Source organism: Melopsittacus undulatus, chromosome 3 (genome assembly GCF_012275295.1).
Source record: "Melopsittacus undulatus isolate bMelUnd1 chromosome 3, bMelUnd1.mat.Z, whole genome shotgun sequence".
NCBI classification, from domain to species: Eukaryota; Metazoa; Chordata; class Aves; order Psittaciformes; family Psittaculidae; genus Melopsittacus; species Melopsittacus undulatus.
The window spans coordinates 11644231-11659574 of NC_047529.1; the positions used below are offsets into that span (position 1 = coordinate 11644231).

The 15344-nt window shown below is 46.6% G+C and overlaps 1 protein-coding gene across 2 annotated transcripts in view; it reads right to left on the minus strand.

The window, feature by feature from the left end:
* Positions 1 to 9201: 9201 nt before the first annotated feature.
* The window catches only part of COMMD1 (copper metabolism domain containing 1), an 82985-nt gene continuing 76842 nt past the window's right edge, over positions 9202 to 15344 (minus strand). Inside the window, exon 3 of one of the 2 annotated variants that reach the window (XM_031047576.2) lies at positions 9202 to 13873. In XM_031047576.2, coding sequence (XP_030903436.1) covers positions 13766 to 13873 — 108 coding nt within the window. In that variant the 3' untranslated portion in view covers positions 9202 to 13765. The remainder of the gene's footprint in view (positions 13874 to 15344) is intronic. The other variant, XM_005147428.3, reaches the window with a different exon arrangement.

A 15344-nucleotide genomic window follows, 5' to 3' on the forward strand; every position in this document is an offset into this window, starting at 1 on the left:
TAAAGAAATCTCCAAGATGCAGGATGCTTACTGAAATAAAACATAGAGCTGTGTGCTGTTACAGCAAGGGATACTGTCTTCAGACTCATCAGGGCCAGGTCGATAGCCACCAGCAGGCAGATTTACAGCTCCCTTGGACTGTCAACCTCCCAGCTTTTTATCCTATCCAGGAAGAAAATGAACACATGCCGTTTATTTCTATTTTTAGCACCTGCATTCTCAATCCAATATAAGGAGAGGCCCAAACCAAAGCAATTATCTCAATGTCACCTGGCACAGTCACTTAAAAACTGTTTTCATTGCAGAAGGAGAGGTAAGCATGTTCCAGTGATCCACAGAAGTACATGTTTATGTACTTTCATTTTACAGCACTCATTTTCCCCAGGCTTCAGTAGCTGTTACATACAGCAATAAAGGCTGGTTTGGTAAACAGCATGAGTGCCCATAACACGCACTGAGCTCTGTGTGCATTACGTATTGGAGGCCCAGAGAAAACCTGTGAGCCTCCTGCTCAAAAATCTCCCTTAGGTGTCTGAAAGGAACATCCCTATCCACAGTGCATTGGGAGGGACATCACATATTTCATAGAATCATATAATAGTTAGGGTTATATATGTACTTTATGTCTGAATAAAGCTGTCCTTTTCATTGAAATCGAAAGATTACAGCAAGGGGAGGAGTTACCCTAAATCAGCAAGCATCTTTGTTCATTAAGTAACACAAGGCTTGAAAGGAGAATTAAGCTTCTGGCAGCCAGGAACTTTGCTCCACTGCATGGGAGATTTCATAACAATGTGTTTTGAGATCAATAAAGAAAAGAGGAAACCAAAAATCAACCAGAACAGTGTGTCATGTAACACTGGGCGCTAAGGAGCCTGGAAAAGCACACTGAAGCTGTAAATTTAGGCCAGTGGTGCAATGGTCTTGCTGTCTACAGGGGAAGGACACTTCTCCCTCCTCCTGGTCCCACCCCACAGCCGTTCCTGCTCCTCTGTAATCACACCGACTCAACTGGTCACGGGGCTGTGTTGTGAAACCTCGAGGAGGGGGAGGTGTTTTAATGCAAATATATTCCCTGATCCAACTGGCAGCTGAGCCTCAAAAATTAGCTGAAAGGAGGAAGATACCTAGAACTGACATCGCCATTGAGCACAGTGTATTTTCAAGACACTGCCTAACTGCAGTGCTCCCGCTGTGCTCAATGCAGCTATACCCTACAAACCCCAGCCAGGGGTAAGGCAGGAGCTCACTTTCCAGTCCCACTATCTCGAGTGCAGGCAGCTTGACCTTCCCCCAAATCCAAGCATCATTAAGCCTCGGGATGTTTCTTACCTGATGCTGACAATTAAGAGGACCCAGTAGGAGTAATGGTGAGAGTAGCACAGTCCTGGGGTAGGGACTGCCCAGCTTCAGTGTGCCTCAGCCTGCTGCAACCGCCTGAAAACTGCTCCAGCTCTCTACTCAAATCTCCTCTGTCAGTCATCAGGTTTAATGAAGTCTCGTTAGCACAAAACACTCCTAACGAAGCAGCTCTCCCCCCCCCCCCCCCCCCCCCCCCCCCCCCCCCCCCCCCCCATCCTGCCATGACATCCTCCAGGCTTCTCTTCAAAGCAGCCTCCTTCCCTCCTGCCCCACGCATTCTTACTGGAGGTCATGACACCTCCTTGTCCCCACTGGGGTTTCAGGGATGAGGTGGGCACAGTGGCTAGCACCAGCTAACCAACTCTTTTGCACAGAAGCACCTCAGTTGCTCTCAGATTTATATGTATTGTATTTTATTTATATCTCTCCCTTTCAGCAGACCCTGTTGCTCACAGCCACTGAGACAGGAGAAAACAACTCAAGGACATGAATCTACCTGATGCCTTGCCATGCTGTGTCATGACCTGATACAACCTTATACATTAATTAATTGGAACCAGTTCCTAACAGCACACAGACATGCTGTTCCCAAGCTCTTGCTGTTGTTATTGTTGCTTCTTTGACAGAGCCTGCTGGGAAAGAGGTTTTGGTATCCAGCTGTTGAGACAGCTAGTGAGGTAGTGAGGTGCCACAGTAAGGAGTAACCTTATAAGAATACACTTTTTAAAGCACTGGTGATGGAACAGACACTCATTACATCTGCCAGTGTGACTGTGAGGGAGTATGGACCCTACTGTGCACAGCAGGCTGAAGCAGGACATAGAATCATAGCATTGGGACTGCATCTAAACACAGAAGTACAACCTCTCCTGGATGGCTGGTTGTGCTTGAGTGAAGCTAAGGAAGCCATGAAAAAATTGATGTTAAAGTTGTTCTGAAGTTTGTTTCATTAGAAAGGAAGCAGGATTTTAATGATTCAGGTCTTTAAAGCTGAGCTTTGTTAAGGGCACATTAGTAAATACTTGCTTTTTCTTTCTTTTTCCTGAAAAAGAGAGCAGATGCTTTTGATTGCAGCTGTTCTCAGCAGCACATACACAGTTTAAGTTGGCCTGAATCTGGAATAACCTTTTTCCCTACATATTCAAAAATACCACCTTCACTCACCATCATGATGCAAATGATTAGATGCAGTGTACAGCCCTTGCCAGCGAGTTGCAGAGCATCAGACATTTCTCAGGGGCTGGTTACACAGAAGTTGTGTGTTCAGGGCACTGGTGTTGTGTCACTTGGTGACACAAATTCTTGTTGCCTGAATTTTTCCATAGGTAGTGTGATACACACAACAGCCAGAAAAAGAGTCTTTTAAAAGGATTCAACTCTCATTTTTTATCAGGTTCAAAACAGTTTCTATTTTTTCCAAGCTATTTATTCATTGCTGTCATTGCAATTGGGTTCACTGGTATGAAAGCTGACTGGGGGGCTACAGCGTTTGCAGCTATGGAAATGAGCTATGTATTCATGTGTGCCTTTTCTCAGCAGCATTTGCCTGTTAATTAATAATTGGTACATTGCCAGGAGCAAAGGAGAAGTAGGAACAAGTCCCAGGTTATAAAATCTTCAAGGTTATCTTGCTCTTCCTGTTTCCTAGCAGCAAAGCAAGAGTAGGAGAAGTCAGACACAGCCAGGTTGTGGTGAGATGGGGCCTACTTATGGGGCACTTGCCCTTGGGAGCTGTGGCCTGCTGCCCCGGAGGAGCCCCATGGCAGCACATCTGGTCCCACCACACCTCCTGGGCTCATCACAGCAGCTGCAGGCACTTCCTCCCCCAGCTACCAGGAAGCAGCAGACACAGGATTTTCCCTTGAATCTTGTGTATTGCCTGGGATTTCCAGGTACTTGCAGTCACCCTTGTGAACATCATCAGGGCCTCCTCCCTACCACCCATCCCATCAGAAGCACTGAGTAGCTCCTTTTTATAGGGAGCACCTGCAAGTCTAGCATTTGCATTAGGGAAAATACTTGGCTCAGACCCCTCTGTCTGCATCCTGTAGGATTAATGACATCTCTTAGCACCACAGCCCCTGTTTCAAAGCATGCACCCACCACCTGGGCCAACATGCTGCTGACTGCAGGCACACATGTACTGAAACACTTCCCAGCCTCCCTCTAGTAAATACTCACCTAGTTCATCGTGCTTAAACACTCCCCTAAGGCCAGTGCATGCTGGAATTATTTTTCTGTGATGGACCAAAGTTTATCCAGGACACAGGTCTAATCTGATTTTTGTGGACAGACTGGCGTGGCTGGAGAACACCTGGAAAGCATGGGACTAACCTGAGTGTGCTTCTGTGACCAAGGAGGATAAGAACACAAGATAAGAGGTCAACATTTAAATAATAACAGGAGCCTAAAGATTGCTCCTGTAACATGTGAGCACTTCAGCAGCAGCCCTGTTTGTCAAACAGAAATAAGTAAGAATGCAAAGACAATATGCAATTGGAGCTGGAGCATCTTGGTTCCTCCAGGAATGAACCTGGTTCTCCCCACCCAAATGTTTGAGCCTGGAATTCAGCCAAGCAAAAAGCCTCTCCCAGGACTGGCAAGGTTTGTCAGCAGAGATTGACAGCAAGGCTTGCCAGTGACAGGAACACAGATTTCAGTGGTCTCACAGTCATTTTCACCACTTTCTCCTCCTGACACACCACCTGCATGCAAACCAGCACAGCAAGAACAACCACCACAACAGAACTGGTTTGCTCCACTTTCCTTTGCTTTTGAGGCTTGGTGAGATGGGGGAGATGTGAGTGGTATGTTCAGCTTTAGCAAAACCACTCGAGCTGAAGAGATTGGCACATCCATCCTTGTTCCCCAGAGCTCCACTTGTTTTTTCTGGAGCACTGCAGTTTGCTCTTGCAGGCAAAGCGGGGCCAGGATGGCAATGGAAGAAGCTCATCTGAGCTACACTGTGTGCTGTCATTTGTAAGCTGTGGGCAGAACTGCATTGTGCTTGTATTGATTCACGTTTGCCAAGAATAATTACTCTCTGAGCTGCTTGGATCCAAGACTGTTTTCTTGCTTTAGAACGACATACCTGCCTTTTTCAGAGAAAGGCTGCAGTAACTAACAGTGTTTCCCCCCTGGTGAGGCTCCTTTTCCTTTGCAGACAGAAGGCACAGCAGTGCAGGCAAGAGGATGGAGAAGAATCCACTTGTGTATCAGCAGAAACCAGACAGTCATTATTTTGCAAACAAGAAAGCACCTTCTATGTACAAAGCATCTTTTTTATTCTTCCTGGAAATGCAATCCCCTTGCACTTCTCCTTATCTCAGTTCAGAGGCATCCCACAGTGTTCTGCAGCAAGACCTGAAGACCTGCAAAACAGAAAACTGCCAGGCAGCAGAGGCTGCAGCTGAGTCTCTGCAAAGGTGAGAAAACTGTTTACACATAGGAAAAAAATGTATTTCAGCTGAACCACTTCAATTTTGCTTTTATTTTTTAGCAGATGCAGTTTTAAGAACCAGCAAAATCCCAGCTGTGGGAGAGCTGCCAGTCCTCACATGTCACTAGATTGTTTTAAACCATCTTGACTTTGGACCTCTCCTGGATGAGGCTCTGCTGTGTGATTTCCTTGCACTCTCACAGTGCCAGCTTGGGTAAGGCATCTCCAATTAAAACCAGTCTTGTATCTGGAAGGGTGCTGGCATCCAAGCTGGCTGTTTCTGGGTGGCAAAGAAAACGAAGCCAACACCATGTGCAGGAGGTTTTTCAAGACACTCCCAACCATTTGGCAAAGCACTTGCAGCCACCACAGGAGTGAAATCCTGCTCAGCCCATGGGGCTGTGGACTCACAGTTGGGGCACAGCAACTGTTATCACCTGGACCTGGGGCTGGCACTCCTTGCCGAGGGCTTCTCCTTTGGATGGCATGAGCAGAAGGGGCTTCAAAACCAGGGTGGGGAGAGCAACTGTGTCTCAGGCAGACAGCGGTGGCTCTAGGGCTGCCGGGTTGGGGTGGAACATAACTGGGCTGTTTTGAAACTCTCTCCAAGGCACTCATCAGGCCCTACCCAGAGGGAGATCTGTGCCAGCCCTCTGGGGACCCTGGCAGGAGAGCAGTTACTGGTTTAAGCTCACTGGCATCCTCTGTGTCCACCTCTGGCTGCAGGCACCAGTCCAGCATATTGAGCTCACAGAGCACCCAAGGGCCTTGCTCCCAGCTGGGAAGCCCCTTCCCCACACCATCTGGCTGCTGACAGCTTTTTGCAGGCACGTGGGGCTCATCAGATCTCCCCCAAGCCCTGCAGTTCTCCTGTAACCGTTTGACATATATTTATGCTTGTAAAAGCTACCTCAGAAGCCATGGGCCACTTGCCTTGCCACATTGCTGGGTTACACACTCATTACCAGGAGGCCTCATTGCACTGAATGGGGGCCAGCAGTACCACCCGGGGTGCAGGATGTAGACCCTATTGCATCAGAATTATGATATACCAAAAAAGGAGATCAGAAACCTTTATCTTGATATTGTGGGATCTGCAGATAAACATCCGAAATAAAAAATAGGTTAAAGGGAAATGAAATAATCCACATATCTAGATTTAATATCCAGCCTCATACAGATGCGTTACTGAAAAATGACCTGGAGGGAAGATACCTCCTGCATTAGGGACTGAGATCAGCAACATAATCAGAATAAATGAAGGGTTTTCTCATGGCGCTTGATGGAGAAATCCCTGTGACGTGGTTGTGCTCACTATAAATAAATAAATATTCAGAAACCAGCACACAGCACAGATGAGATCTGAGCCTTGTAAATGAGTAAACCACTGCCCATGTACGAAATCACTGCAGGTTTTGTGCCTGATCCTGTATGTATTAAAACCTCCGCAATGTAAATAGTCCCCTGAAGTTAATGGAGCTGTACTAATTTGCAATGGCTGGGGATTAAGCCGTTGGGGTTAAGCATTTCTGCCAGCTCTGACTGCAGCACGGTGTAGTTACAGGGCTGGAGGATGACTTAGAGGTATTTCTGTTCTGGGAAAAAAACATCGGTGGCCATTCCACTTTGTCAGCAGTGGCCCCAGAGCACAGCCCAGGAATGAGCACTCACCCTTCACAGCCTGTGCCTTTGGACAGACAAATCCCACTCCTGTCCTGCAAAGGAGGGTGCAGATATATAGTCAGACGCCACAGTGTAAAGCTCATTTCTCTCTTTCCTTTTTTTGGAGGATGTGCCAATGTTTTCCAGGGACCATTTCATTACTATTATGCTGCTTGCAAGCATCTTAATTTAACTCACATTATAGATTCACCAAGGCAAAATGATCTATCCACAGCCTAAATAATAAACTGGAGCAAAAACATCCTTGGGCTGCAAGAGGCCAGAACAAGCACTAATTGAAATGTATAAACTTACATAACATTATTTATAGCAAGGAGCCTGATTGTCAAAGGCCCTGAGAGAGCTGGAACGTGGGACTGTTTGTTCTCCCCACAAAGAAAAATTAATTATGTAAGTTTATAAATTCCAGTTGCTTTGCTTGTCTCCTGATGTGCCAGAGGACTGCCTGAAAAGTATTTATGGTTCCCGACCACTGCTTCTTGATGGCATTTTTTAACCTTGTACTTCTGCATGCCATTGCCTCGTAAGATCTTAGAGCAGGGGATTAGCTTTACATACTATGTTCTTTAGCCATAGAAAAATGCAGATTTGTCCTGAGGTTCTGCAATAGCAAATGTATTTCAAGGGGATGCCTGGAGGAGGCCAGGGCTCACTGAGCCACCTGGCATTTTGCAGAGGGCTGGGGTGGCTACCGTGTTTTAGGAGCACAGGGAGAGACATGATCCACTCACAGGAGGCTGGGGTCAAACAGACACCTCTCTCTGTTTCAGCCTGCCATCTTCCTGTTGTGGCTTTGCTTATTTTCTGTTTCACTGCCAAGAACAGAGATGCCATGAAGACTCTAATGCTCTCTACATGGTTTAATTTGCAAGGCAGGAAGATTGCCATTTATTACTAAAATGCACTGTATCGTGCAATTTCCTGGTAATGCTGCATTTGGCCAGGATTTTGCCAGCTGGCCATAAAGCTTAGCAAATATGGCAGAGAAATTCTGTGTTATCAACCCCAAATGATTAATGTGTCCTCCCAGGTTCTGCTCAGAGGCGCTATGGGTTTTGTGCTGTGATCACTGTTTTTCCCCCCATTCACTCCTGTAAAATGTCACTCCTCAAGGGTCTAGAGACACTTGTCAGCATCCAAAACCACCATTTATTCAATTGCCTGGTTTTACATACTCTCCAGTACCATCTCATTACAAAAGCTAATGGCTGAGTGCCGGAGCTTCAGTGTGGCCAAGCTAAGTGAATTAAAATGCAAGCTCCAAGTCCCCTGCACTCAAAGGAGATAAGAAAATGTCACTGTAGAAGTATTTCACACCTCCCTGTTGGCCGATGTCCTCTGACTGCACCACATTTCAGGGACCTGCCCTTGGGTCCTGCTTGCTGATAATGCCAGGGGCCACCTGCAAAATACCTGAGGCCAAATGCAATTCCAGCCCCCTCCTTCCAACATGCTTTCAAACCTGTTTTCCTGCAATTTCTTGCACTTCAAGTTCTGCCTCCTTCCCACCAAAAGGAAGAAGGAAGAGCAAGGAAGGCATTTGCAGATTTGAGCATGGGGATGATCAAGGGGTAATGGCTTTGAACTGAAAGCCAGCAGGATGTAGATTAGGTATAAGGAAGAAATTCTTCCCTGTGAGAGTGCTGAGGCACTGTCACAGGGTGCCCAGAGAAGCTGTGGCTGCCCCATCCCTGGCAGTGTTCAAGGCCAGGTTGGACGGGGCTTGGAGCAACCTGGTCTAGTGGAAGGTGTCCTTGCCCATGGCAGGGGGGTTGGAACCGGATGAGCTTTAAGGCCTCTTCCAACCCAAACCATTCTGTGATTCTATGGACTCCATTACATCTGGGAGGAAAGCTTCATAGCACCAGCTCTGCCACCCCTGGATTTTTTGCTGGGACAACAAGTTTAGGTGATATCCCAAAATAATCCTCCCAAATGGTACTGGCAGTTCAGAGGTGGATTTGCAGCAGGTGAGGTTGTAGCTCCGTCCCCCTTGAAACCCTTTCACTGGAGGTGACACATCATGTCCTCTGGGGGCTCTGGTGACCCCAGGGATTACCCATGGGATTCAGCTACTGGGAAGAGGCATTTTTGTTGGTGTATGTGTGTCCCTATGAGGGGAGGAGGCCTCATCTGCAGCTTTGGCAAGGCTTAACTAAACCAGGGCGACCTTTATGAGTAGAAACAGCTTTAGGTTGTGAGAAAGTGGCAATGGTGATGGCTGCCTGTCTCCCTGCGCCATCACCTTTACCTCCCAGCACGGTGAGACAGGCCCAGGAGCAGAGTTCTGGCCTTCATGTTGGATTAAACAGCACCCTGAGCGCTGCTTCCCCAGGATTCGGGAATGATTTAAGAGGCACATTTTAACAGCCCCAGCTCCAGGTGAGGACTCATTGCCTGTTTTTCCGTGTGAGGAGACCACATGAAACATAATGCATTAAAAAGTCATCAGTGGCTGCTGTGGAAGAGCACTGCGTTCCCTTGCCCAGCACTGCCATGGGGTACTGCCTTCTTGAAAAGGTTCCCAGCACTGACTGAGCACCTCTTCATAAATGTTTGGCAGAAATGAATGAACTGTTGAAACTCCCCAGAAGGGGAAGGAAACATTTTCACAAGCGATGTGTGGCAAACATGAGTCTTCAGGGAAAACTCAGAGACTTGCGCATCTACAACTGGTCGGTAACTGTCTAAATCAGGAAATCCTCACAGAAAAACAGTAAGTTATTTATTTTATTCTAGATAGAAAAGAATTGATGTACAGGGCAGAAAATCTATCAAAATATCTACCAGTTTATCAAAAAAGTTAAAGCATAATCAAATGTGGAAGTCATGGACTCCAGTGAAAACCCTCCCATGAAACCCAATAAATGCACAGATGTTAATGCTGATATTTATACTTGCAAAAAGGACCTGTAAGGAAGGAAAAGAAGAAAGAAACATAAAATATAATGACAATGAGTAACCTGAGCAATGGGAAAGTAAATCAACAGCAGTGTAAGTATGCCTCATCATCTGCTGCTTCCCATGGCCTGAAGCTTTATGAAGTACAACACCTGGATTTGGAAAAACAGTGTGCCTAAACTGTTGGGGTTTTTCTTTTCAAATACAGATATGCCGAGAAAAATACTCAAAAACTTCAGCAGTTCTGGGAATACACGGACCAAGAAAAAAGAAAATAGTGCTAAGAGAAATCATCTTGCCAAGCAGAGAACGCGTGCACAGCTTGCCAGTTGTGTAATGCGTGATTGAAAGCAACAGCACTCGCAGATATTTTAGGGAGCATCAGATCATAAACGAGTGGCAACTTGGAGGAATTCCCAGAAAACAAGAAGCTACTGCAGGAATAAATTGCAGAGCATTTTAGCAGTGAAAAAGGTGACATCTGAGGAAGAACCAGCTGAAGGCTGCAACATGTGGCTGTTGTTTGTGAGTCTCCAGTAAGAAGCAGCAGAGCTTGGGATGGCCTGTCCATCATGTGCACAGTGCGTCATCATGGACACGGTGCCAGAGCTGCAGCAGCAGAACCTCACTCACTGCAGGGCAAATCCACATAGGAAAGCACCAGCAAAAGTGGGACCAGAGGAAATTGCTGGTGCTCCTGGGTGCTGTCCCCTGCTTGAGCAGCATGTCCTGGGATGCTCCATGCCCTGCCTCCACCAACGCAATGCAGGTTAGATGAAATACCTGGACTTTGATTGAAACCAAACCTGCCCCAGCCTGGTGGTACATGGCAGTTCCACTCACAAGTGGTTTTCAGTTATTAATAAACCAGGAAGGATGGGTACTGGGCAGACTGCAGGTTCACCTGCAATGGTGCAGGTATAAAGGGGAGTTTTCTGAGCGTGGCATGAGTTGTGTCTCAGTTCCTTCCCTGGCTGTTTCTGAAGCCTGGGCAGGGAAACCTCTCTCAGGAGAGAGGTGAGACTCAGGCAAGGGCCCTTCTTCAGCTCTTCCTCCTGCTGCTTCCTATGTCCCACACTTTCCTCCTCTGGCTGTGCTGAGCTGCTTGTGTCCCTGCTGTAAATCTCCAAATTGCCTGCCTTGACCAGCAGTGGAGGGTATGCTGCAATGTGGCAGCTTCCTTGCAGGAAGGAAGAAGAGGAGCAGGAGGTGATGTCCCTGGCATCACACTGCTGGCATAGTTCAGCATGCAGGCACATGAGCTGGTGCCCGTGGTAGGCAGCAGGTCTCCAAACAGGATGAGGCCCTTACAGCCAACAGGGCTGTGCTAGGATGTCTGCTCAGACAGACCTACACAGGAGGCCAGCATCCACATGTGGCCTCAGTCACAGCAAGAGCTGCCCAGCCACACATTCAGGCTGAGTCTAGTTTACGTCTGAGCTTTGAGGAAGGAATCTGAAATCTCTCCTGAAGTGTGTAAGCAGCAGCTTTCATTTGCAACATCACAGAGATATTTAGTGAGGCCATTGACAGCAAGAGACATCCATGAATCCCAACAAACAGCCATGGGTGCTCGTGTCCTTCACTCAAAGAAGCAAAGCAGAGCAGCATCAGAGGCCTCATTCTCCAAGTTCAGTCAGAAGTAGCCAATAGGTTCAAAACTCTGTAGGGAGGGACAGATGGATGGACACACACATAAACCATGCCAGCAGGATGGACACACATAAACCGTGCCAGCAGGATGGACACACACATAAACCATGCCAGCAGGAAGGCATGGTTCTGCTCAAGGGGGAAATCTGTTCTCTGTGCCCCAGCTCCAGCTGGAGATAACAGCAGTCTGGGGAAGCACAGCATCCTCTTCCCTGACTATGTCAAACTTCATGAAGCAGAAATGATTTTACTGCCCTGTGACGCTCCTGTGCCCTGACCAAGAGCTGGGCAGTGTGGTCCTCAAAACACTCGGCTTTTTTTCCCTCATTTTGCACAATAGCTTATGAAGATCCACCAAGAAGAAAATCAGGACATTAGCTATGCAGGAGAGTGATGATTAGGAAGACAGAAGCAGGCATCCATAGAAACATGCCCCCTTTTAACTTCACATCCCTACTAGGAAAGTATCTAATCATTTCCTAAATGATCCTGATGCTTTTTGCCTCAGCCTCCGTGCCTGGTTACCCATTCCACATATTTATTATTCTTTGCATGAAATAATACTTCCTGACATCTGTTCCCAGTTTGTTTCTCTTTAATTTCCATTTATAGCACATTTTCCTATCCTCTGACCATGTTAAAAGAAAACAATAAGTATGTTTGACACGGTGCAAGTTACTTAAGATCACGATCCTTCCCTGACCTTGATTTTTCTTTTTTTAAACATGCTCTAAAATGCAGAAAACCCCCTCCATTTTAATGAGAAAGCAAGTGGAAAGCTCAGAGAATCACCAACCACTCAGCATTCCACACCCGTGCCAGCAGCCAGGTACCCATGGACCAGCATGAGGATTGGTTGGTAGTTACAGTCCAGTTCCACTCTGACAAGTATTTGCTGGGAAGAGCAAGGAGCTATGGGGCTGTGCAGTCCTTCCATGAGATCGAGGGGAGAACCAGGGGGCCATAAAAGACAAGGTGGCAGAGGGACAGGCACAGTAAAGGAAATGTTAATTCCTAATGCAGTGATGCAAATTGGCTTGAGTGAAGCTTGCCCTTCTCACCAGGCAGATGGGAAAAGGTGCCCTTCCCTCACTCTGAAGAGATTTTGTGTCCAAATGCAATCTGGCAAGTCCACAAGCAATAAAATGACAAGGAGGAGCAATGAGGAGTACTTCAGTTATGGCACAGGAACATTTTATATTGTCATTTCTATCTTGGTACAAGTCCTCAATATAATTTTAGCTCAGGAGGAGGTTGCTTATGAAGCTGAAATAAAACTGAAAGAATCAATGTAGCCTCCAACCAAATGTGTGTGCACACCTTCTGGTTAAGTAATAGCACAAAACAGTGAGGCACTGGCATCTCCAGCTGGTCCATCACCACCTTATGGACTATCAGATATTTCTCCAGTAGGGACTATCATGCTCCATGCTCAGGACAGCCCCTCCAGGTCCTTCTGCACGGATAAGCCAGTACATACGTGTGGTTATACATCCTGCTGTGACAGGAACGTGCACCCCTGAATGGAAACATCTGAAATGGAAAACAGTTCTCTGTCCTCTGCAGCAGAAGGGTGGTGGTTGCTCCGCAGTTTGGTGCTATGGCAAAGAGATGTGGGTGCCCCCACAGCCAAGGGTCAGAGCAACTTGGGCAAGTCAGCTCGTGGTGCCCTATGCATACCTTATCTGCCTCTGGAAGCTTTCTTCACACAACTATTTTATCAACAGGGCTTTAGCCTGCAAGGTTGCCAAGGACATTTTCCCTTTATCCAAATTCCAAGCTGAGTGTGCACACACTAGAAACCCTGGGTCTAACCTGGGGCTTTCTGAGGTCAAAACAAACATCACGACAAACAGGACTAAGAGCAGCCAAGTTAAACTGTGCTCTGACAAAGCACTGGCCTCTCAAACACACCGTGCAGCTTGGTGCCAGGGCTGCACCACTACAGACCAAGAGCTGGAAGGCTGATGAGGGTGGATGGTCTTCGGGGAAGCAGGTCAGAAGTGGCTTTGAAGGCTTGCCAGCAGGTTGCTGGATCAGGCGCTCAGCACATGTAGGAAGGCTGCTCCTTTGGGAGAACTAGCATTTCCCATAGCCCTGTGGCTCTCCATGGTGTTGGGTAGGTGTGACTGGATGGGCCAGCAACACTGACCACCTCACACGCTCAGGATCCATTTAATCCTCAGCAGCACAGACACTCCCATTACAGAAGTGTGTTTGTGTCTCTGCTCCCTGAACTCACTGCACTTCACCTACTCTCCTGGACTTTAAGCTCAAAGCAGACACAGTTCATGTGGGTGGATTTGCTCTACGTAGCCCATGGTTTGGAAGGATAAACATGAGTCCCCCATAGGCTGCTTGTTTCTTCTGCTCATTTCTTCCCTGCCACAACTGGCCAATTTACCTTTGCTGTTCATCCAGCCCAGTACTTACAGCATGTGCATGACTCAGAGATTGACTGAAGGGAAAGAGAGAAAAGCTATGCTTCACTCTAGGCCTGATGATGCAAAGCTTTATGCAAACAACACCATTGCTGGCTTGGAGAACAGGCCTAGAGGAGGGAAGGGAGAAAGCTTCATAGTGTGACTTAGCCTCTACTTGGTTGCGAATGCATTCTGCAGTTATAATCAGGATTTAACAATCATTAGCTAGATTATGTGCACAAAGAGGAATAATGAGAAGGTACCAAGGGCCATTCATTTTCTGAGTTCCAATCTCTTTATTTGGTTAAGTGGTCTGAGTCAATGAGTTCATGCTCTCCTCTATTTCTGAGAGCTTCTTCAGCATCTGGCTCACCTTGGCCTCATCAAACTCCAAACAGAGGAACTCCGATTCCTACAAAACAAAATTGCAAGAACAATGGTTGAGAAAGATAATGGGGTTCAGATATACAATGGAGTCAGGACAGAGAGTTCTGGTTTCCTGATAATCTGCATCCTGTGTCCCCTTTTTTCCTGGTACCACTCAAATAACCTCAGTAGACCCGGTGGTTGGCTACACACCAACCGAGCGAGAGCAGTATGTGCCAGCAGCTGTGGACACAGGACAGCTGAGGTCTGCTCCTTTCAGTGTAAGCATCAGTTTGGGTCTCTCCTTAGCTGCAGACTTCTGCAAAACTTGTGGAAATTGAATTATATGTGAGAATTCCCCTTTTCTTTCCAATCTGTTGATCCCCAAGCCTGTCGCTGCAGACACTGGGAACTGCAAAGCGGTTGGAGCTACTGCACAAAGCTCATTACATACAAAAGCCAGGTTTTATACAGGGGAAAATCAGACTCCAAAACAGTCTTGTACAGGACATGCCAGTCTGGAAATTCAGGAGAGTTTTATACTCTCTTGTACATGGGCTGTAGTGTCAATACAAACTTAGAAGTGAGTCGCGAAGCAGCACTAATTCGCTCTGAAAAGTCCCGTCACATCTTGAAAAGTAGTTATCTATTGACTAGATGGATATTGGGATATAGTAAAATGATCTTTTCAAAGGCCCAGATAATAAAGAACATATATATAAGAATATGCATGTATATATGAGGGTATATATATAAAAAAGTTGCAGTGATATGGAACTGAATAGTGAGATCTCCAGCCCATTAACCTTACCTACTGCTATGCCTATAGTTACAAAGTATTTCCTGCAGTGAATCTGGCAGAAGTAATGTTTCAGATTGCCAGAAGCCTGGCTGTGTCCTTAAGGTCATTCCAGGTGAAGCACCATCAGTGACAGAGAAACAAACCGAAAGTAGCTGAAGATGAAAGTGCAGCCGGTACGGAGGAGGTTTCCTTATGAGACACCGGAATAGTTTCAACCATGAGAATCACTGTATATCCACCAAGTTTCTATATGCAACACAGATCCCATAGTACTTGTAAAAGCAGAAGGGCATCTCCGGGTCTCATCTCTTTTCTGGCAGACTAAAATTTCTATCATTATTTCAAAACATGGGTTTTTTTTAATATAATTAACCCCTGCCAAACCCACACAGCTTCATCCTTTACATTTATGGAATTAATAGTTATCACACAAGAATGCTCCATCCCTGGCAGTGTTCAAGACCAGGTTGGATGAAGCCTTGGGTGATATGGTTTAGTGTGAGGTGTCCCTGCCCAAGGCAGGGGGGTTGGAACTGGATGATCTTGAGGTCCTTTCCAATCCTAACTATTCTATGATTCTATGATAACATAACTGGACAAATTAAACCCATCAACTTTTACTAACCACATTTTAGGACTGCTACAAGCATTTTCATTAAATGTTTATTATCTGCTAACAACCAAATCAACCAATGGACCAAGGGGCAGAGATTTG